Source organism: Alligator mississippiensis, chromosome 1 (assembly GCF_030867095.1).
Source record: "Alligator mississippiensis isolate rAllMis1 chromosome 1, rAllMis1, whole genome shotgun sequence".
Taxonomy (NCBI): Eukaryota; Metazoa; Chordata; order Crocodylia; family Alligatoridae; genus Alligator; species Alligator mississippiensis.
The window spans coordinates 916595-944424 of NC_081824.1; the positions used below are offsets into that span (position 1 = coordinate 916595).

The window sequence follows — 27830 nt, forward strand, 5'->3', positions numbered from 1 at the left end:
TTTTAAGATTTCTTGCTCACTCTTATTTGAGGATCCAGTGGCAGAAATAACAGTCATTTAAGAAGAGGTGCCACACTGGGGCAGACCAGTGGTCCATCTACCCAGGATCCTGTCTCCGACAGGGCTCTGGCCAAGCTGTCCATTTATCAGACGAGGAAAAAAGCTCTGGCCAGAGGGAAGTTGGGCAAGCGTGGGGCTATTTTCCTGCGACTCCCCTTCTCACACCTCTGGGCAGAGTTTCACCGGTTTGCATCCACAGGCTCCTGCAACTGGTTCAGGGGGCCGTGGGAGCTGGCCAGTGTGGTCCCCTTTGGATCTCTCATTATAACCTATGACGGTCGCTCCCGTCTCTGTTTTCTCTTTTGTTTGCCCCAAGCTATTAGTTGCTATGCCTCCCTGATTAGAGGGGCTTACAGCTTTCCCTGTGGGCCTAAGCCCTTGTTTTCCCATGGCATAGCGAAGAGGCCCGTCTCCAAGAGTGGCAGCGCTGAACTGAACTGATCCCGAGCAGGGTGCTCAGCCTCTGGCCTGCAGCCCCGTGCCATCCGGCTCACGGGACCCCAGAAATGTGGCAGCAGGGAAGTGACTCCTCGGCTCTCCTGCTGCCAAATCTCTGAACCCACGGGGAGATCTGGGCCCCGTAGGATGGATCTGGCATCCGACCCCAGCATGCAGGAATTAGCAGGGACAGTGTCAGGCCCCAGGGCCCAATCCTGGCACACGGGGGGCAGGGGGGGTTAGTGCCAGGCCCCCAGCACCCAATCTCGGCATGCAAGGCAGGGAGGGGGCAGCAGCAATACAGCCCACAGATGGGTGCCACGTCACTCCCCTGGCCCACAGAGCCAAAAGGTTTAGTGCATCCCCTTTTCACTACCCTCCCTGGTAGCCATCACTGCTGGTTTGGAGATGCCCAAGGAAACCTTTCAACCATTCTGTTCAACAACTGTTAAGAGATCTGTCATCTATGAACTTTAGAGAAGGGCCACTCGTATGGTCAGGGGCCTGCAGGCAAAGCCCTACGAAGACAGATGGAGGGTCCTGGATCTCTTCAGCCTCCGCAAGAGAAGGCTGAGAGGTGATCTTGTGGCTCCCTATACATTCATCGGGGGGGACAGCAAGGACTAGGAGATGCTTTATTTACTAGGGCACCCCTGGAGTAACTAGGAACAATGGCCACAAACTGACGGAGAGCAGATTCAGGTTGGACATCAGGAAGAACTTCTTTACAGTACAGGTTGCCAGAATCTGGAAGGGGCTCCCACGGGAGGTGGTGCTCTCCTTGCCTTGGGGGTCTTCAAGAGGAGGCTGGACAAGCACCTGGCTGCGGTCGCCTGACCCCTGCGCTCTTTCCTGCCCGGGGCAGGGGGCCGGACTCGATGACCTACTGAGGTCCCTTCTGACCCTACATCTATGGATCTATGAAAACTTGTCCAGTCCCTTTTTGAACCTGGCTAGGCTGCCTGCCCCCACCGCTCCCCAGAGCAATGGCTTCTGCAGCCTAACTACAGACTGGGTAAAAAAGTACTTTCTCTTGTCAGTTTTAAACCTGTCACCTACTCATTTCACTGGTGCCCCCCCCACCCCACCCCACCCCACACACACTTCTAGGGCGTTGGTGAACAACAGCACTCTGGGCACTTGCTCCACGCTCTTCATGATTTTATAGACCTCTATCATACATACCCCTCCTCAGCCTGCTCTTTTCCAAACTGAAGACTCCTAGCCTTTGTAGACTCTTCTGGTATGAAAACTGCTGTGTACCCCTGATCATTTTGGCTGCCCTTTTCCAATTCGACTGCATCCTTTTGGAGATGCACGTGCATTGCACCCTGAAGCAGCGCCTGACCCACGCACACTTTCAAGGTTATGGGAGTCTGCCTCCCTTGAGAATTCAGAAAGTTGGGTCCTTTGGTAGTCTCAGCTGGTAACTCCCTGCGATGAAGCGATCAAACCTCAATGCAGACTGGATCAAACAAAGTGTTTATTATCAGCTTGAAAAGATACCGCAAGCCAGAAAATGAGCTAGGTAAAACTTATGCTCTAATATATTATTTATAGGAGGCCCCTGCACACTGAAATAGTTATTCGAGTGCTTCAGGTGGGTTAGGTGAAATTAATTATGCAAAAATGTTACCTCACAGCTTTGATGATAAAAATCTGCTCTCAGTCTTGAGACAGGATCTCTTCTCCATGAGGCTATAAATAATATTTTGGAAACACACCTTGTTTACGGCTTCCCTAGACTGCAATGTGTTTATGTCACGAACTCAGACGTGGTGGTTATACTCAGACGAAGCCTGTTGGAGAGCTCTGTACTTTCAAGGACATCGATCGCTTCTGTGCTTGAGCAAGCACTGGACGGGGCCAACGCTGGGGGACTAGTGCTCCCAACTGCCCTCGTCACTTCGTGCTCCTTTCATCCTGTCCTAGCTCCCCCGACCCTGCTCTGCCCAGGTGTCCTATTGAGATCAGACAGTGCCTTCTGCCGTGACCTCTTCTACGCAGGCCCCTCAGGGCTGGGTGGGCAGTGTTTTCCGGCAGGAGGCCAGGATGACCCAGCTTGGATATGAGGCTGGTGGGAATTGGGACCCGGCCAGGACCCGTCCCCTGGCTGCAGTGCAGGGTGGTCCAAGTATGCTGCCCCTCACCTACACCCCCCCCCAGAGCCTGCTGCCCACCCAGATGCTGCCACAGCTCCTGCAGCTGGATCTGGAGGCCCCACAGGCCAGGTCCAGCCTGAGCCAGACTGCTGACCCCTGCTTGAAGACACTAGAAGAAGACATCAGTCAGTGTGGTATCGTGACACCATCCCCGCCCTCTTTGCCTGCACACACAACTGAACCGCCCCAGCAGTCTCACTCTGAAACCCCAGGAAGGGAAGGTAGTTTCCACCTACCTCAGCTCCCTCAGTATTGCTTCCCAGCGTAGCTGCTACTGGAAGAAGCAAAGCAACATGAAAGAGCTGTTATTTTATACCTCGACTATCTTGTTTCCCAAAAAAACAACTTCCTACTGATATAGACGGCAGTTGCTTCCTTATCTCCCCTTCCAGTAAGACTAGCCCTGTCTGAGAACCATCTACTCACAAGGAAAACTCTTTGCTAGAAAAATGAAAAATATGTTAAACCTCATCTTCCCCATTTGTTTCAATTAGCTGCTCTCTCTTTCAACTGATCTAGATTTTGTAAGCTTCTGGGGGGCAAGCCATTTTTCATTTCACACCTGCATAACAGGAGGGATTAAGACAACAGGCACTAAGACCACCCCGAAAAACGGTGAGAACAAATATGGCGTTTCTGATCTAGAAAAGCCTTTGCACACTGGATTCCAAACTAAGGGTTTAATTCATCTTTAGTTTTACATGTGGAAATGTCCCTAAGCGTGCGTCTGGTTTCAGGTACAACCTGATCGCTACCACTTATCTACTTACTTTCTAACATCCTTCTCTCCAACAAGCATCCAAGATACTCTGCTTCCAGCTTTGCCTCCATACTCTTCTGGGAAGTGACAGCCAATCCTGCTTTCTGGATATTTTGCAGGATGTCTCCTGCATAATAAGAGCTTTAGGGCATCACATCCATTAGATGCCACCATTCATTATGCAGAAGTTTAATTCCCATGTATCCTTTCAGAGATGTAGCCCCCTGAACTCAGGTACTAAATGAAGACACTGCTAGATGGAAGTGTGGGTGGGAGTGTTGTAGCCATGATGATCCAGTAAGTGTACAAGACAAGGACTTTTTGTGATATCTTTTATTGTATCTGGACCAACTGTCTAGTTAGGAAAGCTGTTGGCTTTCAGGCATCAAGTACCCTTCTTGAGGTCTAAGTGCTGGGGGAACTTGATGCCTGAAAGGCTGTCCAACAGCTCTCCCAGCTGTGTAGTTGGTCTAATAAAGATACCACAAAAATCCTTGTCTCTCTTTTTACCTGGGTCATTCCTATAAAGTGGCTTAAAGTAGCCACAGGAACCTCTCCAAGACTTTGCTGTCCTGCTCTTGATCTTCCTCCAATCCCCTAAGTTAGCATTTTTCCATCTCTCCCACTGTGCATCTCACCAATAAGGCACTCTGAGTATCCTTTGTCTGCATTTCTCCAAAAGGTTCACACGAGGGATATTTAGGATGGGTTGTTTCTATCTAAGCACAGTATTTAATTTGTTACTCAACCTGTCTTTGGTACGTCTACAAAATATCTCTACCGTTTTGCCCACTAGCAGGCAGCAATATCAGCACTTTCTAATCCCCTGTGGAACCCCTACTTCCCAGTATACTGATGTACCACGTTTTCTGGTCTTTTTTTAGATCCTTTCTTCAGGACATTCTCTCTGATATCTACTTGGACCATGCCTGGCGGGGGCTGGGAGTCTGGAAGCTGCGGGTCCTGGCGGCTACAAGCTCCCAGCCCCAGGGGTGCACGGTGTGTCCCCACAGCTGGGGGACCACAGTACCTGGTCCCATCAGCTGTGGGACTGCTATCTCCTAGCCACAGGGATCATGGTATGCACTCCGCAGCTGGGAGATCATAGCAGCTACCATCTCCCAGATGTGGGTGCCTACCATGCTCTCCACATCTGGGAGAACGCAGTCCTGCTGCTGATGGGACTCTCAGCTTCACTCTCAGTTGCTCCACATGCACGCGTGGCACGCAGGGCACAGCCAGGACCGTGAGTCTTGTCAGCTGATGGGACTTGAAGCCCTGGCTGCCTGTGGGGCACAGCCAAGGCTGCAAGTCCCCCATTTGCTGGTTCAGGGGGAGCCTAGGATGGCGATCCCAAGCTCCCCCTGTACCGACAATAAGGTGTGATAGGATATTATGCTGGATCACACATAAGTATGTGACATGGCAGGAGGCATGATTGTGTGGATCGTGTGTTAGGTCGTTGCGCCTTTACCTCCACGTGTAGAGCGGGCCTTAGATCCTTGGTTTATATTTCTGCCATCTTTGGTTTCAGCCACAAATTCAAGGCATGTATTTTTACTTTTTGATTAAAATTTCCATTGAACCAGCAGCTTGGGGTAATAGTAAGTGAAACCAGAATTATAACAACACCTTATCTTTATATAGGCACTGCATCAGCCATATGTATATGGTATAGATATCACTTGTATCAGTGCCAAGCTACGACAGTGCTGTATGAGCAGCGATGACATCTGCTCGAAAGAGCAGCGATCAACCAGCTTTGCATGATCTACAGTAGTGTCTGCCTACCCAGAAGTACATCTGGCTTCTCCTGGTTCCTGAGAAAACTCAAAGGCAAATAAATACTCACCAGAAGTCAAAATGTCTGGTCAGTTTTACAGCATAAAGAGAAGAAGGGAGAAACCAGCCCTGGCTCTGTGTTCTGTGTTCTTCAGTTGGTTTGTATTCTAGCTTCAAAGCCCCAAGGTAAAGTCAGAATACCTTTTCTACTGTCCCTTCAATGACTTCGAGATACCTATCCTCACTGAGTAACAGCGATTAACTCCGTGAAGCCCTGGTTTATTCCGTATTCCAGGTATACCGTCAGCACATTAATCTAGGATCCTGGATCCTAGGTATGTGCTGTTAGACTCTAAGCTTCATTAAAAAAAAACCTCATGTTTCTGGCCTTCATAACAAAAAACTGAAATGTAAGATGAGCATAACCAATGAAGTGATATCTGCTCATGTCTGCAATGCGCCTGCACACGTGCTGTAGATCCCACGTCCCTGTGTTATCTATCATACCAGCTGCTCAGATACAAAAGTGATAAGGGTTACTGCAAGTATCTAATCAGAAAAATATAGTCAAAGTTTATATGATGGATATAAACGTCACTGGGCAATTTCTTCTGGAGAAAAGTTAGCTAGCTACTGGTGACAATGAAGAAATGTTTTAAAAGTTAGAAAGTATTTAGTAGACTTACTATGAGAAAGTTATCAATAATATATAACTATGATAAAACTGGTGCTTTACATACCCAGAGACCCATTTTACCTACTGTACAGGTTTCCTAAGCCTCTCTCACTTCTTGGTTTAACAAACCCTTCTTCTGCCTACCCCTACTTTGCCAAACGTTTTTGTGCACAAAGAAAGTAAAATTGGTGAATTAACAAGATGCAAGTGCAACTGCACCAAGCTCATTGCTTTTAGCACTTACTCTTACTCCCTCCACCACATTTTATGTTGTGGCAACTGAATCTTTTGGGGGCCATGGACACTTATCTTTAATTCTTTCCAAAGCAGCCAGCATATTGACGATGCCAAATAAAGGTAACACAAGTTATGGGATCCTCCATGTCATAAACATTAAGTTTGTTTGAAAAAAAGGAAAAAGAACTGAGAAACTAAGACAAGCTAACTGAAAATTGAGGTTATAGGTTCTCTTTTCTTGCCGTCTGTTCTGACAACTCTTCTGCACACCATAATTGTGCAAATGACACAGGGGCCGTATATTCTAGTGGCTAAACAATCCCACCATTCCTGCAGACAGAAAATTAAGGAAGTAGAGAAACTTTCAACGTCAGACAATGAGCAGACAATCTCCTGTGCCTCCACTGGTACTACAGAAGTTCTTCCTGGAAACCAAACTAAGTGAAAGCTAAGAAACTTGTCCTTAGAGAGGGCAAAACCCTACACAAAAGGCAAAGGACGAGGCAGATAAAAGCACATGCATTTGCCCTTTGGCTTTCAGCAGATTCTTCTTCCCCATCTGATGGGATCGCTACCAGAGCCCTGCGCCTGCTTGGCCGTAGACAGAGTGCCCTCTGCCGGGGAAACATGGACTAGACCTGCAAATTGTTTAAAAAAAATACAGTTCCTGTGTCTGCAGCCCAATGACCACAAATAGCTAAGTGGAAAGGGATAATGAGCACGCTGGTAGCACTCAGTACCCCTCTTTATTATGTTTTTAAAAGTACTCGCTCTACTGAGAGTGTGTGTGAATCAGTAAAGTGAAGAAACAGCTTCTGAGAGAGAAAAAAGCTTATTTATAGCTCATTTGCAGTTGCAAATAGTCCAGCATATAGCATTAGCTATGCTAATGATCCTGACTTAGCCCTTGCTCTTTGGGGTGGATGTTGGCTTTCAGCTATGTGTCAGAACGGAACTACCAAATTTCAGCTCTGAAAGGGACCTAAAGGATTATCTAGTCCAGCGATTCTCCATCAGGGTGCTGTGAACTCCCTTGAAAGATGCTCCAAGAAGTGTGAAGAGGAGTGAGAAGCAGGACAGTGGCTGCCCCGGTTCCCCTGCTTTACCTGTGGCAGGTTAGGGTGTGAGGTCTGTGTTGCGTCGGGGCTCAGAGTTTAGATCACGGTTGTCTGGGCTGGTCTGGATAGGGAAGATCCTGCCTCAGGTGGGAGGTTGACTAGATGACCTCCGGAGTCTCTTCCAGCCCCACTTCTCTACGACTCTATAAGCAGCTAAGGGGTCTCCCTGCCTGGCTGCTTTCCAGCCCCCACTGTCTCACCCCTCGGTAAGGAGGTAAGCATTATAATGAATAAATTACTTTTTTAAATGGGGTGCTGCTGAGTTCACAAAAGTTATGGGGAGATGCACAATCTAACAAGTGGTGCTTTGAGCCTAAAGTTTGAGAGCCAATCCAGTCCAACCCCCTGAAGAGATGAAGGATGTGCTATTTCAGACTAAATACGCCTAAAATCTCTCAACTCTTCTTGGTACAGCTTGCACTCCAGCTCTCGTAGCATCCTCCCTCGCTTGCTGTTGGATCCTCTCCCATTTCTCTACATCCTTCTCATTAACGCCGTGCCCAGAAGTGGACAGAAATACTCCACTTGTGGCCTAACCACTGACAAGGAGAGCAGTACTATCACCTCACTTGTCTTGCACATACTGCTTCTGTTAATGTGGCCAGAAATTGCATCTGTTTTTTCAGTGACGGACGGCATCACATTGCTGATTCACGTTGAGTTTACGATCTGCCGTAACCTCCAGATTCTTCTCGGCGGCGCTGCTGACCGACCCCCCCCACGGATCGCAACCTTGACGTGGTGGCGAGGCTGATATGCCACCAATGACTGTGAGAGTGATGCCATCTGGAGTGCTGTACTCCGGGTAGGGTCACCTGTGGTGGCAAGGTCAAGAGCGAGGTTTCCAGATTAACAGCAATCCAAAAACAAACACGAAAGTCCTCAGTGATGAAGCAGGCAGACGCAGAAGGAATATTTCATAATGGCTGCAGAGGAACAAAAACCTCTGGTCATCGAGATTTCTCTTGCCTGTCGTGTGTCCCCAAAGACGGTAAGGTATTTCTCCGTGGTGATACTCTCCTTAGTGATTTCAATGCCAGAGTGGGCAGGGACTCGGAGCGCTGGAAAGGACCACGCGGAAAAGAAGGGGTGCGGAAAGTCAATTCAAATGAATTTCTTCTCCTGAGAAGGTGTTTGGAACATGGTCTCCTCCTCCCAGACCCCCGACTGCATCAGAGCGACGCATGGAAGACGCGATGGATGCACCCCTGCTCAAACCGCTGGCACCTGACCGACCACGGCACGGTGAACGGCTGAGACTGGCGCGCCGTCTGTATCATCGAAGTGGGATGGATCGTCATCCGATACTCAGCCAGGTCCATGCTCATCACTCCAAAACAGCGTAAAAGAAAGTAGCAGCCAAGGAAGAGGTTCGGTATCGAGCGCGTGGAAGATCTTGCTGAAAATAATCATCTCCAGAGTGCCTCAGGGAGAAACTCTGACTTTCCTGATGATCTTGACACCACTGATCACTGGGAGAGCCTCAAGAAAGGCATCCATGAAGTGCGTGAAGACTCTCTGGGCTTCTCCACAAAGAAACATCAGGACTGGGTCCATGACAGTGATACCGAACTTCAAGCTCTCACTGACAGAAAAAGGAGAGCCTGAAAAGCTTGGCAGAATGACATCAATGCCAAACAGAAACGAGACAGCTTTTGCCACATTAAAGAACCGTCATTTGTCTTTATTGAATTTTATTTTCTATAACCTAGTCCTCTAATTTCAAAGATATTTCTGAATCCTAATCCAGTCCTTCAAAGTATTTACAAGCCCTCCCAGTCTTGTGTCATCTGCCAACGTGATCAGTCAGCTCAGCACGCCTGCACTCAAATCATATAAAGCACCAGACCTTCAACAGACCGTTTGTGGATCCCTACTTGAGGAACAAATATCAATGAGGGCCTAAATCAGGACACAAGCACAATACAAATAATAGCTAAAAGTAAGTTTAGTTAGTTCTTAACAGGTGCTTGGCCACAGTATTAAAACTCTTTATAAATCATAAATACTCTATTTCCTGTCTACAATGGAAAGAATGCTCCACAAAGAACAGGAAATATCTGCACCTGAAAACAGGTTTTGCAAACCCACAACTTTCCAGGTGGTTTTTAAAAAAAATCATTCTTGTAGAATGCCCTGATGAGAACAGTCTCGTGAAAGAGGGATAACTTCTTTGGTATTCCCCATCGGCATGCTAAACAAAAAACATGTAAATATTAATAAGCCTTTTAATGTAAATGGCTTCATTTTCAGAAATACTGACCAGATATATATTTATATTATATGAAATGCAGGACACAGTTTCCAACGGATACTTCTGGCTAAAGAACTTTTCAGATCTGCATACACATATTTACAGTATGGGAACCACACACCTACAGGGGATTAACAGAGACAAACAACGGACTGTAGGGTGGATAGAAAGCTGGCTGGATTGTCAGGCTCAATGGATAGTAATCAATGACTCAATGTCTAGTTCAGTGTTTCCCAACCGGTGTGCCATCGCACAAAAGTGTGCCGTCAGAAATGAACAGGTGTGCCGCAGAATTTTGCCCTGGCAATGAGCTACAACAGGCATGAGGATGGGGAATGCCTTAACAGGAGTGCTGCAGAAAATGGTTATTAATGGAAGTGTGCCTTGGGCTGGAAAAGGTTGGGAAACACTGGTCTAGTTGGCAGCTGGTATCAAGGGGAGCGCCCCAGGGGTCAGTCCTGGGGCTGGTTTTGTTCATCATCTTCATGAGCGACCTGGAAGACGGCATACAGTGCACCCCTAGCGAGTTCACAGATGACACCAAGCTGGAGGGAGTAGTAGATATGCTGGGGGGTTGGGACTAGGATTCAGAGAGACCTTGACAAATTGGAGGATTGTGCCAAAAGAAATCTCATGAGGTTCAACAAGGACAAGTGCAAAGTCCGGTACTTAGGGCAGAACAATCCCAAGCACTGGTGCAGGCTGGGGGTGACTGGCTGGGCGGCAGCTCTGCAGAAAAGGACCTGGGGGGACAGGGGACAAGATGCCTGACAGGAGCCAGCAGTGTGCCCTTGGTTCCAAGAAGGCAACCGGCATCCGGGGCTGCGTTGGGAGGAGCGCTGCCAGCAGATCCAGGGACGTGATTCTTCCCCTCTATTTAGCACTGGGGAGGCCACATCTGGAGTCCTGTGTCCAGTTGTGGGCCCCCCACTACAGAAAGGACGTGGACACATTGGAGAGAGTGCAGCAGAGAGCAACAAAAATAGTTTGGGGGCTGGGGCACATGACATGTGAGGAGAGGCTGAGGGAACTGGGCTGACTGAGTCTGGAGAAGAGAAGACCGAGGGGGATTGAATAGCAGCCCTCACCTCCCTGCAGGGGGGCTGCAAAGAGGCTGGAGCTGGGCTGGTCTCAGTGGGGGCAGATGACAGGACGAGGAGCAATGGGCTCAAGCTGTAGCAAGGGAAGTTGAGGCTGGACATAAGGAAAAAACTTTCTCACTAGGAAAATGGTGAAGCACTGGGACAGGTTACCCAGAGAGGTGGTGCAGTCTCCATTCTTGGAGGTTTTTAAGGCTCAGCTCAACAAACCCTTGGCTGGAATGGTATAGTTGGAGATGGTCCTGCTTTGAGCATGGGGTTTGGTCTAGATGACATCCTAAGGTCACTTCCAACCCTAATTTTCTATGAGACTAAACACTCAAAGAATTCATGTACTGTGGGTAAATAACCCTTCCATCTTCTTTGAGCGACTGTCCATGCAGAGTCCATGCTTGGTGACTAACAAGAATTTGCTCAGAAGAAGGTATCTGAGTTCCACTTAACTAATTGGTACCTAAAAGACGTAGTAAAAGTGGCAACCACTCTGGAAGCCCAGGCTAAGGAAAAGTGAGTGACAGATCTGTGAAGGAGCCTCTATATTTTTCAGGGATAAAAAGTGTGCCGAACAAGCAGCAGAGTCTTCCTGAGCTGTAACAGAACAAACTCCAGGGAGCGTCTTCCTTAGTCAGCAGCCCATCTTTGCGGATAGTTGCTGCCCCTTGAAAATGCCCCAAATACCCTGTGTTGCTGAATACTATTTTCTATCTAAATAAAATGGATTTCACTTGTGCTATGTGAAGCTCTGCTTGCCCCACAAAAATAAAAGGCTTAGGAAAGAAAAGTGGGAGGTGAATGAATCGATCTCTAGGGCATTCTTAGACCACCTTAGGCAGCAACTGGGGGTGAAATCTTTAAGTAACCCTGTCCTTGTATACATGGAATCCGCCATAAAGCCCTAAATTTCTTCTCGACTCCCAGTTGATGTAATGGCCACCAGAAAAACAGACTTAGAGATAGATTAAATCATGTAAGGCCTATTTAAACCTCCACTTCGGAGGCCTGTGTTGATGTCTCAACAGGAAGAAGTTCAGCCTCACGCCCCTTGTCCCCTGAGAGCACTTAGAAAACAACATCACACAAAGCAATGCTGCAGGAAAGGTCGTTCAAAGATGCACCAGGCACTGCTGGTAACCACGATGACAAAGCATGGCAGCCTCAGACAGAACAGGTCCTAAACTATGCAACCTGGTTTCTATCATGATCTTAATACCCCTACATGGGAATAGCAGAAGCCTACCATCATAAATGCTATCATTTTTTAAGAGTATGCCAATGAGCAAAAGAAAAACTAAATTGTTCTTACACTAACTTATTGCTTCCTGCAATTATATTATTCATTCTGCTTGTGCATTATATGCTTTTCCTATCCCTTGGCTCTCTTGTCTATATTTATAGCATAAACTGCTTGGAGGAGATACCATAAGCTACAGTTTGTACGGTGGTTAGTAAAATAAAGCCCCTTTGTTGGCCTTTAAGCGGAGCCATAAAAAGCATGATTAATACTAAATAAACGTACCCACCTAGCACCACTGGAAGTGCACCAGACTGAAAACCAGAAGCTGCGAGTTCCATTTCCAGTTTTGCCACCAATTTCCAACGTGCCTTAGACAAGCAAAACCTCTCTGAACCTCTTTTCTTTCAAAACTAGAACGGGGAGACAAGTTACATATCTCAAGTACTTTCTGATTCTCGGGGAAAGGTATTGGAGAAGCATAAAATGTTATTAAAAAACATCTTCCCACATGTGCTCGTTGTTCTGTATCCTGATGGAAACAAACCAGTAGACCACTGCAATTCACCTAGTCAGGCAACAACGGCCAGCCAATTTCTTGCCAAAATACCCAAGATGTTTAACTTATTCTAACAATCCAACATACAGTAAAGAGGGCAGCTTTTGACCATGTGACTAGCCATTTGGACAGCTGCCCCACCCCACATTCACATAACATACCGAATTAAGCATGCCCCAAGAAAATGAGCAATGCTAGCAGGTAGCCTATTTAGAGTGCCCTGGTATTTGCAGGACAGACTGACAGGTTATGTCCAGGTAGCATAAAGTTGAGAGGCAGTAAGGATGTGCAGTATCTCGGCCTCCCTCTCGCTGTTTGGCGATGGTGTGCTGATGTCTGGCCACAAAAACACTTGAGGTACTGATGGGGAGTGGTCGTTTATTAGCTTATGATGAGAGTACCAGTGTGGGATACAATGTCAAGTGCCACCTGTCTATTAAAAGATTTTCACTTTATATACTGGGGAGAAAGCCCGACAACAATTAGTCAACAGGTATTGGATGAGGGCAGCCCATGCTAATGTGCAGTCCAGTGCTGAGCTAGGGATCCACCTTCTTTGTATGCAGGCATCTTCCCCAGAGATGCGATATTCAGCAGGAGAGTATAGCAAGGCCAGGAAAAACATGTGGAACACATAAAAAATTAGCCTCGCCGGAGGTGTCAGCAAAGCCTGTGGAGTACGTTCGTTCATGCACCTATTTTCCCTGCAGTCTCATCTGCAAGCTGTCTCAGTGTTTGTGTCCTATCAAGCTGAATGCACAGGTAGGTGGGAGAGGAGGAGAAAGACTGCTGTTCCATCAGAATAGCGCACGGAAAGTTGGCATGATTACTGATGATTCTCCAAGTAAAAACACTGAGAAAATTCTTTTCTGCTTATTGAGCTGTAAGTGCATCAATGATAACATATTTCCAGGAGCACAAGGTCACAGGAGTGCAGTCTCCACCGCTTCAAAACTCCTGCCTGTGAAGCAGATGTAAGCTTTGAACCTTAAATGCTGGAGGCTGCAAGTGACAGCAAAACAGTGGAAAATGCCCAGTTCGCTCTCCCTTTCAGCATCCACGCTGCCACTGCGCAACACTGCGCGGAGACTGGGCACGATGGACCCAGGGTCTGACCCAGTAAATGGCAGCTCTTGTGGTATTACCAGCAGGCTAACAACATATGAAAGGAATAAAGCCAGAGCAAGTAGAGCGCCCAGGAGACTGAGACTGTTCAACTCTGCCTACCGTTGGGACGGATGCAGAAACACCCATGGGGGAGAATCTCCTTTATAAAGTACAAGTGGGCAAATCTCGTAAATCAAACCATGATGCTGTGGCAAGATCTCCAGACACTTTCCCTTTACTTCAGAGGCCAAACCAATGTAATTTGCCTCAGACAGTGGCTGATCTTAGCTGGAGGAGTGTGGGCAAAAGCTGGCCTGTTTGTTTAGGAGGATGCTTTTCCCTGTTACTTTGATTTTTCCAAGAATGACAGGTGCCAAGAGTTTAAGTGGAACGGAAAGCAAGGAGACTGGCAATAGTGACCAGCGTTACCGGAGGATTGTTAGGTTTAACAATGTCAGCTACATTTGCCCTCTCCCACAAACACAGAATCTGATGAGAAGAAAGACCAGAACAGGACATAGGCAACCAAAGAGATGCGGGCCAACACAAGCGATTTATCTGACCCCATCAATTTCTCAGCTTTCAGCCTCATAAAAGCTTTTTTAGCTCATAACATTAAACAGCTGGAGCAAGGCCTCGATCTGCAGAGGATCCTACATGGATCTCTCCGATCTGGGAAAAAACAGTTTCATGTATTTCTCATTGTCAGTAAGAATTGGGCTGATGGACACTTGTGACAGGGTAACACTGATATTTGGTTATCTCACTTGTTAGATAAGGGGTGTCAAACCATCCAGTTGAGGCCTTGTCGATGCTGGATACAGTGGAAAGATCTTTTCCTTTGATTTGCAAGCAACACTTCTGTTGATACCATCCAGGATGCTGTTGGCTCATATTCAGTTCGCAGTCCACTGTGACCCTCATGTTGCTCTCTGCAGAACTGCAGCCCAGCCAGTCATTCCTCATTCTGTACTCGTGCATGCAATTTATTCCATCCCAAGTGCCGGACCTGCAGCCCTTGCTGAATCTCATCCGGCTGACTGAGGATTATTTCTCTAGTCTATCCAGGTCATTCTGGATCCTAGCCCTGCCCTCTGGAGTGTCTGCAACTCCACGCAACTTGGTGCAATCCATCAATTTGCCAAGTGTGCACTTGATCCCATCATCCAAATTATTAATGAAGATGTTGAGCAGTACTGGACTCAGGACAGACCCCTGGGTACCCACTTGATACCTCCTCCCAACTAGACATTGAGCCACTGATCATGCCGAGAGAGGACTTGGTAGCAGTTTACCGCTACATCAGGGGAGTACATCAAGGGCTCGGTGAGCAACTGTTCACCAGGGCACCCTTGGGGAAAACCAGGAGTAACAGCCATAAACTCCTGGAAGACCATTTCTGGCTTAATACTAGGAAAAACTTCTTCACAGTCAGGGGGTCCAGACTGGAATAAGCTCCCTCCAGAGGTGCAATCACCTACCCTGGAAATCTTCAAGAGGAGACTGTACGGTCACCTCGCTAGGGTCACCTGACCCGAGTTTTCTCTCCTGCTTAGTGCAGGGGGCTGGACCTGATGATTTGCAAGGTCCCTTCCAGCCCCTAACGATCTATGGATCTACGAATCACTACCTGCCAAGTAAGATGATCCAACCAGTTATGTATCCATCTTACAGCACTTTTGTCCAATCTTGTTTCATAGATTCATAGACGTTAGGGTCCGAAGAGACCTTAGGAGATCATTGAGTCCGACCCCCTGCCCTGGGCAGGAACGAGTGCTGGGTCAGACGACTGCAGCCAGGTGCTTGTCCAGTCTCCTCTTGAAGACCCCCAGGGTAGGGGAGAGCACCACCGCCCTTGGGAGCCCGTTCCAGATTCTGGTAACCCGTACCATAAAGAAGTTCTTCCTGATGTCCAACCTAAATCTGCTCTCTGGCAGCATGTGGCCATTGCTCCTAGTCACTCCAAGGGCTGCCCTGGTAAACAGAGCATCTCCTAGCCCTTACTGTCCCCCCTGATGAATTTGTAGGCAGCCACAAGATCACTTGTCTTGCAGAGGCTGAAGAGATTCAGGTCCCTCAATCTGTCCTCATAGTATCTTACCCATGGGCTCTCAACCCTCCTCTGAACCCTTTCCAGGTTAACCACATCCCTCTTGAAGTGCGGCACCCAGAACTGGATGCAGTACTCCAGCTGCGGCCTGACCAGTGCTGCGTAGAAGGGAAGTATCACTTCCCTGGACTTGTTCGTCTTGCATCTTCTAATGCATGATAAGGTGCAGTTAGCTTTACTGATCACTTCATCACATTGATGGCTCACGTTCATCTTGGAGTCAACAGTGACTCCAAGATCCCTTTTCGCTGCCGTGCTGCTGAGAAGGTCCTCCCCCAGCCTGTTAGTGAGAATGCTTTGAGGGACAGTGTCAGAAATCTTGCTAAAATCAAGGTATATCACAGCCACTGCACTCTCCCCTACCCACGAAGCCTGTCACCTTATAACAGAAGGAAATCAGGTTGGTCAGGTTTGACTTACTCTTGATGAACCACAGAATCACAGAAAATGAGGGTTGAAGGGAGCTCAGGAGGTCACATCTAGTCCAGCCCCCTGCTCCAAGCAGGACCAGCCCCAACTACATCATCCCAGCTAAGGCTTTGCGTAGCCGGGTCTTCAACACCTCCAGTGATGGAATCCCACCACCTCTCTGGGGAGCCTGTTCCAGGGCTTTACTAACCCTCTAGTGAGAGAGTTTTTCCTAATGTCTAACCTAAATTTCCCTTGCTACAACTTGAAATAATTGCTCCTTGTCCTGTCATCTGCCCCCACTGAGAACAGCCCAGCTCCATCCTCTTTGCAGCCCCCCTGCAGGGAGGTGAAGGCTGCTATTCCATCCCCCCCAATCTTCTCTTCTGCAGACTATGGACTTCTTGAGGCCCTGCTCCATGATCTTTCCAGGTAGTGAGGAAAAGATGACTGGCCTGTAGTTCCCCAGATGGATCTCCTTCCTCTTCTTAAAGATTGGCACTGTGTTTTTTTTCCTTTTCCAGTCACCTGGGACCTCACCTGAGCTCCACATCACTTCTCCCAATCAAATCAAACACAAAGGAAAAAAACCAGCAGCAACAAAAAGTGTGGTTTTCATTTGAAATGGTGCAGGAATGCACAGGTTTTGATTATGAGCCTCAGCCTGAAGTTGTGTGGATCTTTCCTGAACCAGGTCCATCGGAGGTAAGATAGTGCTGGACCACATGCAAGACTCAACCTTTTTATTTCCGACTCTGTCCTGCTCGCAGGAACTGGTGGAAGAAGTCTCCTTTTGGGGTGTTCTATTTTTTTTGTTCCCAGTTTATGAAAAAATAGCCATGCTGTTATGACAGTGCTCCCAGACTTTCCTGGTTTCTCTGCCCACAAAAACCAAAGTGAAACACAAACCCTTGAAGAGTTTTGGAAATAAGATGGCCAGAAGATAGGGCCCTCACAGCAACGTACATCAGTTCGGCACAGCCAGCACTGAAACCCAGCCCAGTCCCGGCTGGCGTTCTGACTCTGCTGGAATCTCCCTGACTTGTACACTCGTCTCCTTGCCCTCCTTTTTTCCCTTTGGATTAGCACCCTTGGATGAGCTCATCTAGCCTCCAGGTTTCAAGTCCCTTTGATGGTGACTACTACTAACCTGAACAACTAACAAATACAAAAAGCACTTTCTCCTCTTCAAACCTTTTTTTTGGTTGCTTAACACGGGCACGCAATTCCAGAATCGTACTGGGTACCTCTCCTACAAACGGCAGTGGCTAATTCTTTGTTTTTCTATTAGCACCACATCTAAAAGCTCCCTTTTCTCTACACACCCACAGCTGAAATCCTTGCTTATTTGTTAATGCATTTCGAATAATGCTGCAATTTTCTCTTTGAGCAATCTGCTTCTCATCTTGTTCTTCCTCCGTCTATCCACCGTGCTACTGCTTAGAAAGTGGGGGGAAGGGGATTGTGACATGTTACTCTTCTTTCACTAGAGTCAACATCACACAGTACATTTCGGGTTTCTCTCTTCGCCTCCAAGGCTCCCATCCATCATTATTTCCCCCATGCACATCTTTCCATTTGCTCTGCCAAACTTCCTTTTGCTTGCTTTATTTCCACGTGCTTTTCATCCACTTGTATCCTTATTATGCTTTTTTCTATGCTTCCTATACACGTACACTACTCAGAGCCATGGAGAAGCAGGCTTGGAGGGGACCTCCAGAGGTCACCTAGTCCAACCCCCTACCTGAGCAGGATCAGCTGTATCCAAACCATCCTATACAAATCCACGGTCTAACTCTTAGCAACACAACAGTCAATTCTGACACAATACAAGACATAACACCCGAACCTGTCACAGGCAAAGCCGGGGCACCACGGTGGCCCACATTCTGCTGCTGCAAAGGTTGTTAATATACACTTGCGAGCTCCAAGGCAGAGGAAGGCAAACCCCCCTGCAGTGCATACCAATCTGACCATGGGGTAAAATTCCTTCCTGACCCCAACTATGGTGACTGGTCTGACCCTGAGCGGAGGGGCAAGACCCTCTAGCCAGGATCCTCCGTGTTTACTCCCAAATTGATGTAGCAGCAGAAGGGTAAAAATCCCCTCTCTCCCAGCCCCGTGCAACAACCAGCAAGGTCCAGAAGCATGAGAAATAACCACAGAAGAACATAGGCAAAGCTATGCCTAGATCATCCCTGATCAGTAGCTATCTTGCATTTTAACATGTTCACTTTCTTTATTTAAATCATGCTTTAAAAAGTATTTCTTCCATATAAACCACCAAGAATAAGATACCAAATAAACTATGATTAATGCATAGATTTTAAGGCAAGAATTAGCCATTAAAATAATCTAATTTGCTGTTTGAAATTGTCTGTCTTTCACTTCCATACACTGGACCTCATTATACCTGGTCTTTTGGATTAAAAAGCAATCTACTACTAGAAATCTCCTCTTCATGTAGGAAACTGTAGACTGCAGTCAAGACTCTTTTCAACCTTCTTCTGAACAAACTAAATACATGGAGCTTTTTAAGTCTCTCCCTGGAAGGCAGGGGTGGCTGGCCTGTAGTACATGCACCCGAAGTGGCAAGGACAGCCTGTGTGTGTGGCACGTGACGAGTCAGGGAGGGAACAGGGAGCACAGCTACACAGGGCAGGAAGCAGAAAGCAGAGCAGCAGTTTATGCAGGAAGTCCAGGACAAAGAGCAGAAAGCAGAGCAGTAGACAGCGCAGGGAAGACTGGCAGGCGGGGAGAGTGCAAGGCTTAATTTGTGGCACACGTGCCAAAAAAGGTTGGCTTCCCACTGCTATAAGGTATGCATCTCCAGTCCTCAGATGATCTGTAATGCCTTGAGAAGTGAACATTGTCTAGTTACCCATCTCAACTTTACTGCCTGTATATCTTAGATAAGATTCTTGGATTAAGGGTCCCAATCCTGCTGCAATCACCTGATCCTTGGCCAGGACCATAGCTGAGCTAGTCTGAGACCCTGGTGTAATCCTAACCCTGCTATGCATTCAGTTCAAGGTGTGATGGAAAGCAAACACAAAAATATTACACATTTTTGTGCAATATTTTTGTGGCTGATTTCCCTTTCTTTGGTGCTATTAATTCCCTGAGTGTGTGGCTGGGTTACTACCCGAGATATAATTAACAGACTAATCATTTCTGAAGTGTAACATCTGTCTGGGGCCTCTAATATCTACAATACAGCTCCACACATGATGATGGCATTTAAATTAGTTATCATATATATATATATATATATATATATATATATATATATATATATATATATATATATATATATATATATATAACTAATTTATCTGATACATCTATATAACTGAATTTTATATATATATATATATATATATATATATATTCCCCCCCCCCCCCCAAGGATTACACCTGTCTTGAAAAAATACCTCCCTTGCATAGGATGCACCCTCAATGATTTGGCTTTCTTGTCTACAAAGCCACTGGAACTACAATGAGTTATTAGGCTGTTAGGAAAGGCTATGAAGTAAAAGGAAACAGAAGGAGAGCAAACGCTTTATTCTCTGCAAATCCGATTATGAGTTCTGCCAGAGAAGGGACTGTGTCATCTTCTATACTCTGTACACCAAGGACTATGACAACATTCAACAGACAAATAGAATTACTCAAAATGAACAATAAAAAGTACAATGGACCTATCTATAACCTCTTATGTGAACAGCGTTCAGAGATCTACCATGGGGCTCTGAGTCCATTATGAAAATGTTTCTAGCTTTCGAAAGAAAAGTGTTTAGAGATGGTGGGGTCAGCATTACAAACAAATGTGAGTTACCCAAGAGGAATGCTCCTTCATCTGATGCTGGTTGCTATGAGGGCCATTTGCATGGCCACGCCAAAAACAGTTTTGACAGAGCTGGTAGTTGTGGCACTGCTGGCATCGGTACCGGAAACCCATCATGCTCTCACACCGGCAATATGAACATTCCACAGGATGGAAGACTTTAGGGGGGGAAAAAGAAAGAAGCAATAAGAGAATCTTAAAAAAACTATTGATTTTACCATGATCTGGAAAAACAACAACCATAAAAGTAAATTTGAGTTCTCAAATTCCTGAATATCAAAATAGAAGTTGAAAATGAATACTTACAGGTATCAGTTATATTACACAGTTTTAAAATTATTTCCATTTAAATTTATCCCTATTTAGTTGCAGTCTTATCCTGAAGACTGTACACAATTTCTGGAGCCCACGTAGTATATAAAAGATTTCAAATCTAACAGTGCAATCTACCAAACAAGGCAGTGAAATTCTTTCTTCAAGATATTTTAAAATTAAATCGACTGAACTACTAAATACACAAAAGGAAACAATTGGGCAATGTCAGAGAGAATTTTGCATCTATGTCGTCTGAGTTCATCACAAAATAATAGATGTTGCAAACTGTCAAACCCAGCCAGTACCTACATGTAAAGCATGAATTAATTTTTGAATATTCAGAATTGTGCTAGCAGCCTCAAACAAGTACAGATGCCATCCCTTACAATCTAAATTAGACATACCCCAAATACTGAAGATCATAAAAGACAAAAGAAGATAGAAGGAAGGAGGTATGAGTACACTAAAGCTTGCAATCACTCCTATTTTTTCCTCTTTGGGATTATTTAGTCTCATCCTTCATTCTTCTTATGGGAGATGATAAAGTTGAGGTTTTTGGAGAGCTGGAATGAGCAATATGTAAATGAGGTGAAGACAGTAATTTGGCAAACAGTGAGTTTGAAAAGGGACAGCAAAAGGAAGGCGCGTAGATGGAAACGGAAGAAACGTACGACTGGCATCGCTGCTGGAGTGGAGATAACGGAGAAGGAAAACACATCACTGATATGGACTTAGGCCAAGCTCTATAAGGTCATGAACTCATAAAGATAAGGAACTTAAAGTTGATTTCCTGACAGTATGAAAACCAGTAAAAACATGAATAAATAGATGGAGAGATATTTTAATAAAAATAGATGAGAAAACTTTTTACAGATAGATTGCGTGGGGCAATTCCCAGGATCAGTGATTATTATGAACAAGCTTTTGGCTGTCAGGAGAGAAAGAAAGAGGAAGACACTGGTGCTGCAGCACTTTGATAAGAAGTGACAGGACTTGGCTGCAGCCTAAACATAGGATAAATAAATCTGACTTGCAAACGAGCCTACAGCCTTGGATGACTGAGGAGGACGGTGTCATCTCTTGTAACCGTCACTCACTCGCCCCATCCTTTAACTTCATGCCTCTGCTGTTGCTAGCCAGTCTACCAGCGTTTCCTCTGCTCTCCTCTGTACCAGAAGACATCGTTTCACATCTGCTCGCTGCTGCCATCTGCTCATCTCCAGGGATATTTATTGCAATGCTGACCTGCCCTCCTGCTGTACCCTCTCCTCCTCCACCTATCCTGGCCACGCTTTCCTCTTCTCCTCTTGCTACACCTCTGAAAAGATCACAGCCACCCACACACCACCTCTTTAGATCTCATTTCTTCCAGCTCCTGGCTCTCTCAGAGATCTGGCACTCTTCCTTTGCACCGTCTCTGCAGCTGCTGTCTCCTGACGCCCTTTCCATCTCTCAAGGTCTGGTCTCCTGGATCAGACTGGGGGGGTGTTACACCCCTTGCCTGCACTGTCCGTTTCGGAGCCCTCTACTCCCCTATCCCCGGCTCTTCTGAGAAACAACGCATCTCCTCTCTTCCCTTTCATGTTACTGTCTTCTACTCTCCTCCCAATGCTTCCCCATCCTCCTCCTCCTCGCCGCTAACGTCTTCTCTGCACAGCTTCCCACGCTTGTCCTCAGTGACTTCAGCTTGCCAACCAATGACCAATCCAACATCTCCGGTACCCACTTATCCTCGTTCAACTTGAAGTCTTGGTTCAATTCTCCACTCACCAAAAGGGGCACTCCCTCAACTAGATCTTCAGAAAGCACTGCTCCTTCTCTGATTTCAGCTGCCAAATTAATAGGATCATAGGAAAAGTAGGGCTGCGAGGGGCCTTAGGAGGTCACGTAGCCCAGCCCCCTACCCAGGACAGGATCTCTCAATAAAAACCAACCCAGACAAGTGTCTGTTTAACCAGCTCTTAAAACATCCAAGGGCAGTTTCCACAAGCTCTCCAGGTAGCCTGTCCCAACACTTAACCACCTTCACAGCGAGCAAGTTCTTCCTAAAATCCAACCTAAATGTCCTTTGTTAGAGTCAGAGGCCATCGCTTCTAATCGTGCTCCATATGGACGCGGAGTTGTATAGCTCCTTCCTCTCTGTAATCGCCCTGCAGGTATCTGAAGACTGATTTCAATTCTTTCAAAGTGTTCTCTTCTCCAGATTCGGCCACCACACGTTTTTTCAGCCTCTGCTTATAAGTCATGCTTCTCAGGCCTCCGAATGTTTTGGTGCACTCTGCCGGACTCTTTACATTGCGTCCACATCTTCCTTGACATGGAGGGCCCAAAACTGATCGCTGCTCCGGATGAGACCTCATCAGTGCCAAAGAGAGTAGAAGAATCACTTCCCTTGATTTGCAAATAACGCTCATGCTGATACAACCCAGTTTGCTGTCGACTTTTCTTGCAACAAGCCTTGTCTTGCAGCTTATGCTCCACGGTAACCCCGGGTCCTCTTCTGCCATACCGCAGCCTAGCCAGCCATCCCCCAGGCTGTACTTGTACATGCATTTATTCCATCTCAAGTGTACGACTTTTACACTTGGCCTTGTTGAATCTCATACGATTGATCGTAGACCATTTCTGAGTCTGTCCAAGTAATTCTGGATCCTAGCCCTCCCCTCCTGAGCATCCACAACTCCACTCAGTTTGGTGTTATCCACCAGTTGGCTAAGCATGCACTCAACTGCACCATCTAAATCAGGGGCGGGCAATTATTTTGGGCGGAGGGCTGCTTACCCAGTTTTGGCAGGCTGTCGAGGGCCGCATGGGTAGTGCCACCCCTTGACATGTGCCCCGCCTCCTGGCAGGTGCCCCACCCCCTGGTCACCATCTTGGGACCAATGTCCTAATGTCCCAGGGCCAGCACCGGTGAGGCCCAAAGTGGGGCACGGGCTGGCAGGGGTCTGTGGAGCCAGGCTGGACTGCACCAGCCGGGAGAGGGGGGAGCTGGCCTGGCTCCATAGCGCCCCTGCCACCCTGCTCCGGGCCCTGCCAGCACTAGCCCTGGGACACCAGTGCAGGTCCTGTGCTCCCACTGGCTCCCCACCCACTCACTCCCAGTGCCCCCCAGCCCCGTGGTACAGGCAGGGGACAGTGCACAGCCCCAACCCCTGCTCGCTGGCAGGGAAGAAGCTGGTGCTGAGCGCGGGGAAAAGTGGCCCCTCGCCCACCCCTGCTGCCACTCGCAGCCCACGCGAGACTGTCTGGAGCAGGCACAGGCAGCCCCACACGGGGCGCCGGCGACAGGGTGAGCGAGGGGCCGCTTTTCCGTGCGTTCAGCACAACTTGTAACCCGGCCCCACGCTGGCCCCGGGCTCACGTGGCGACAGCAGCCGCGGCCCCCCTGCTTGCCACGCTGGGCAGTGTTGGCTGCTGCTGCTGCCCGGAGCTCGCGCACTGGACAGCGCAGAGGCGGTGGTGGCAAACACTGCCTGATGCGGCAAGCAGGGTGCCGCAGCTGATGTCGCCACGTGCAGCCCTGACGGGCGAGCCTGGAGCTGGTGCGGGGCCCAGGCTGGCAGCGGGGCTGGGTTACAAGATGGTGCTGAGCATTGGAGAGGGGAAAAGCAGCCCCTCGCCTGCCCCGTGCCCCGAGCTGCAGCCACTCGCAGCCCGCCTGAGGCTGCCTGTGCCTGCTCATGACAGCCCCGCGCGGGCTGCGAGCGGCTGCAGCGCGGGGTGCTGGCCTCAGGGCGGGGGAGGGGCCGCTTTCCTCTGCGCCGGGAAGGAGCCCGGGGAAAAGCTGAGCGTGGGGAGGGGGCACCCCCTGCTGCAGGTGTGGGCAGCTCACAGCCCGTGCATGGCTGTGCGGAGCAGGCGCAGGCAGCCCCAGGGGGGCTGTGTGTGAGCAGCTGCACACGCGGCGCCAGGCACAGGGTGGGCGAAGAGCCACTTTTCCTCCCCCCGCTCAGCTTTTCCCTGGGCCACTTTTCCCCGGGCTCCACCCCTGCCCTTCCGCCCTCCTTCCCCCTTACCTGCGGTGCCGGCGCGGGGCAGCCACGCGGTCTCAGCCTGGGGCTTCCGGCTGGGGAGGGGAGGGCCAGGCAGGCCCTACTGCTGGGGGAGCCCGCCGGGCTTCCCCTGGGTCCTACTGCCCTTGGTTCCTGTCATTTTTGACAGGAACCAAGGGCAGATAAATATTAATTTTCTAAATGTTTTGGGGGCCCCATGGGCCGGACAGAAGGCCTTGTGGGCCAGATCTGGCCTGCGGACCATATTTTGCCCACCCATGGTCTAAATCTTTAGAAATGATATTAAACAATGCCAGACCCAGGAGAGATCCCTATGGAGCCCCACATGATACCTCTTTCCAACCAGACATTAAACCATTGAGGAATCATAGCAAATGAGGGCTGGAAGGGAGCTCAGGAGGTCACATCTAGTCCAACCCCCTGCTCAAAGCAGGATCAGCCTCAACTACATCATCCCAGCCAGGGCTTTGTCTACCCAGGTCTTGAAAACCCCCAAGCACAGAGACGCCACCACCTTTCAGGGTAACCTGTTCCAGTGGTTCACCACCATCCTCATGAGAAAGTTCTTCTTAATATCTAACCTCAGCTTCTCTTGCTGCAACTTGAGCCCATTGCTCCTTGTTCTGTCATCTGCCACTACTGAGTCCAGCTCCATCCTCTTTGCAGCCCCCCTGCAGGGAGATGAAGGCTGCTATCAAATCTCCGCTCGGTCTTCTCTTCTGCAGACTCAATCAGCCCAGGTCCCTCAGCCTCTACTCAGAAGTCACGAGCCCCAACCCCATAACCATGTTTGCTGCCCTCCGCTGGGACTATTCGCTGAGTATGATGATCCAGCCAATTATGCACCCACCTCACAGTACTTTCATCCAGTGTGAATTTCCTCAGCTTATTAATGAGAATGTCATTGGAGACAGTGTCAAAAGCCTTGCTGAAGTCCAGGTATAGCACATCCACTGCTCTCCCCCCATTCCACAGAGTCTGTTACTTTATCATAGAAGGAAGTCAGGTCAGATAGGCATGATTTGCTTTTGATGAATCCATGCCGGCTGGTCCTGAACATCCTGTTCACCTCCAGATGCTTCAAAATAGATGCCTTGATGACCTGCTCCATAATGTTTCTGGCTATCGAGGTAAATCTGTAATTCCTTGGATCCTTTTTCTTACTTCTCTTAAAGGTGTGTACTACAAAACTTCATGAATTCTCAAAGATGACAGCCAACATTTCTGAAATTACCTTGAATCATTTTTGCTGCCCTCTGCTGGGCTCTTTCCAATGAGCCCACAGTCAGATGAAATTTAACAAAGACCAGTGTGAAGTCCTGCACTTCGGACTGAATAAATGCACGCACACATGCAGATTGGGGAATGACTGGCTGCAGTACTAGAGGACCTGTGGGCTACAGGGGGCCATAAGCTGAATATGAATTTATCTGCAATCTGCCTCCATCGGCTCCTTCTCATACCCACTTTCTCAGCCATTCCACATGTTCTAGCCCAACCATATTAATGATTTCTCATCTGCTCTCAGTGGACACCTTTCCTACTCTCTCTTCAACTCATTTGGCTGTTGATTTGCTCTCCATGCTTTATTCTCCTCCACTCTTGGCCCTTTGGCCCCTCTTTCCTATTGCCCCTCTTATCCCTGCCCATGATTATCCTTGTTCTTGCCCAATACCACCTCCCTCCCTTCCACTTCTTACACTGTATAAGATCTCCAGCAAGAGTCATGGAACCAGGTTGACGTGCTCCACTACACGAATTTATTCTTTCCTCCTCCACTTCTGGCATCCATCTAGCTGAATTCTGCTTTTCCAGCTTAAAATGAACCAGCGCAGCTGTGTTTTTGCTAATTTTGACTCACCTCTCAAGCTTCTCCTCCTCCTGCCTCAACTTCTTTCTCTGCACACAATCTCATCAAGTTCTTCCGTGGGAAAACTGGCAAATACGATGCGACTTTCTGTGTTCCCTTCCCTCGTCCTTTCCTACAATTCTCTTCTCCTCTTATCAGAGATTCAAAAGCTTCTCATCTGCTCCCCTCTTGGAACCCGTACATTTTTGCCAGTGAGCTGTGTCCCATCTCATTTCCTGATCTACTTCATGCCCGCTCTCACTCACCTTACCTCTCGTCCTCTCAACTTTCTCACACCTCTCTGACTCTTTCCTGTATACAAGTATACTGTAATCTCCTTAGTTTTAAGAAAAAGCCACCATTGAGCATATGAGTCTCTCCAGCCTCAACAGCTTATTGAATAGACTTGTTTACAATTACCCCAGTTTAATCCCAAACCTTCTCCACCCAGTTTCTGCCCTTTGCATTCCACTTTAAGATTATGACTCTCCTGTGCTTTAATGACCTCTTCCCAACCAAAACTCAAACCATTACATACTGTCCTCATCTCCTCAGCTTGTCTATAGCCACCTAAAAAAGTTAAGCATGCTAAATTTCTTGAAATCATCTTGAATTCACTTGGCCATCTATGTCCGTCTTTACTCTGATTCTTGAATAATTAGCTCTTTGGGGCAAAAAGCAATTCTTCTCATTCTATACTTCTATTGCATCTATCACAATAGGGTCCCAATCCATGACTAGGACTTCCTAGGTACTGTGATAATACAAATAACATTAATGAAAACAGTGGTAAGGTGTTTATGAATAAAAATATTGGGATCACTCCACTTTATTGAGTTTCAGATTATGGTGAATCCCACAGGCTCAGATATCTAGGATAGAATGAGAGGTACAAGACCAAACGACAGCAGACTAATCCAGATTGGACAAGTAGTAGGGTCCACATAGACATGACAGTCACGCCTATATAAATGCAGAAGAAATGAACAAAGCTATAATGTCTTAAAGGAGGTGAGGAACACCACCCCTCAGACTACAGGGGTCATGGCAAGGAAAGGGGTGCCTGGAGCCCCCAAGCTGGCAAGGGACATAGGGAAGCTGGGAAGGGATCAGGTGCTTAAAGGAGGGACCTGCGCCACCGCTGCCATCCCTGCCCATCTGGCGCAGACATGAGCTGCTCCTGCCAGGGCTGCTGAGAGCATCTGTGCAAGGAGCTGTACTCTTTTGGAGACAGTGACAGCAGTGTGGGGGTGGGCTTCTCCTTCCAGCACCTGCTCCCTACCCACCCCCCTGGTCCCAGGTATCCCCCAATGACCAGAAACTGGGGCTGAAAGGAAAAACCTGTGTGCCACTGCCACTGTCCCCAGCTGCTCCCTGTAGCCCACAGATGGAGCGGGGCAGAAGCAGCTCTTGGGGTCCCCCTGCATCCAGCTCACTCAAGAGTGGTGGACAGGTGGTGGTGAGTGCACACCACTGCTCCCCGCCTGGATCCACACCCCCCGGATATTTGTATCTTGGTATGTTTGCTGAGCCCTATATCACACATTACCCTATACGCCAAGGATTCTACTAGTCACCTCTGAATTCATCCCCTCCAAATGCAGGAGACTGGACTGTCCGTGGTATTTCCTTCTAGTCCTATGATAACCAAGCAGACAATGTACAGAGAGAAGAGCAGAGTTTTAAAACACAGCCTTTAAGAAACTGCACAGGAGAGAGCTGTCAAATGACACTAAGAGCAACTAGTAATAAAAAAGAACGGAAAAAGCAGAAGGACAGAAGACAGCTAAAATGTCAAAGG

General features: G+C 47.9%; 1 protein-coding gene across 13 annotated transcripts in view; it reads right to left on the minus strand.

The window, feature by feature from the left end:
• The window catches only part of DTNB (dystrobrevin beta), a 296518-nt gene that overhangs the window by 189163 nt on the left and 79525 nt on the right, over window positions 1-27830 (minus strand). For all 13 annotated transcript variants that reach the window (XR_009462220.1, XM_019497687.2, XM_019497682.2 and 10 more), the window contains one exon: window positions 19841-20007. Coding sequence is in view for 12 of the 13 variants with exons in the window: in XM_019497687.2 (XP_019353232.1) it covers window positions 19841-20007 (167 nt within the window). In the remaining variant the exon portion in view is untranslated. The remainder of the gene's footprint in view (window positions 1-19840; window positions 20008-27830) is intronic.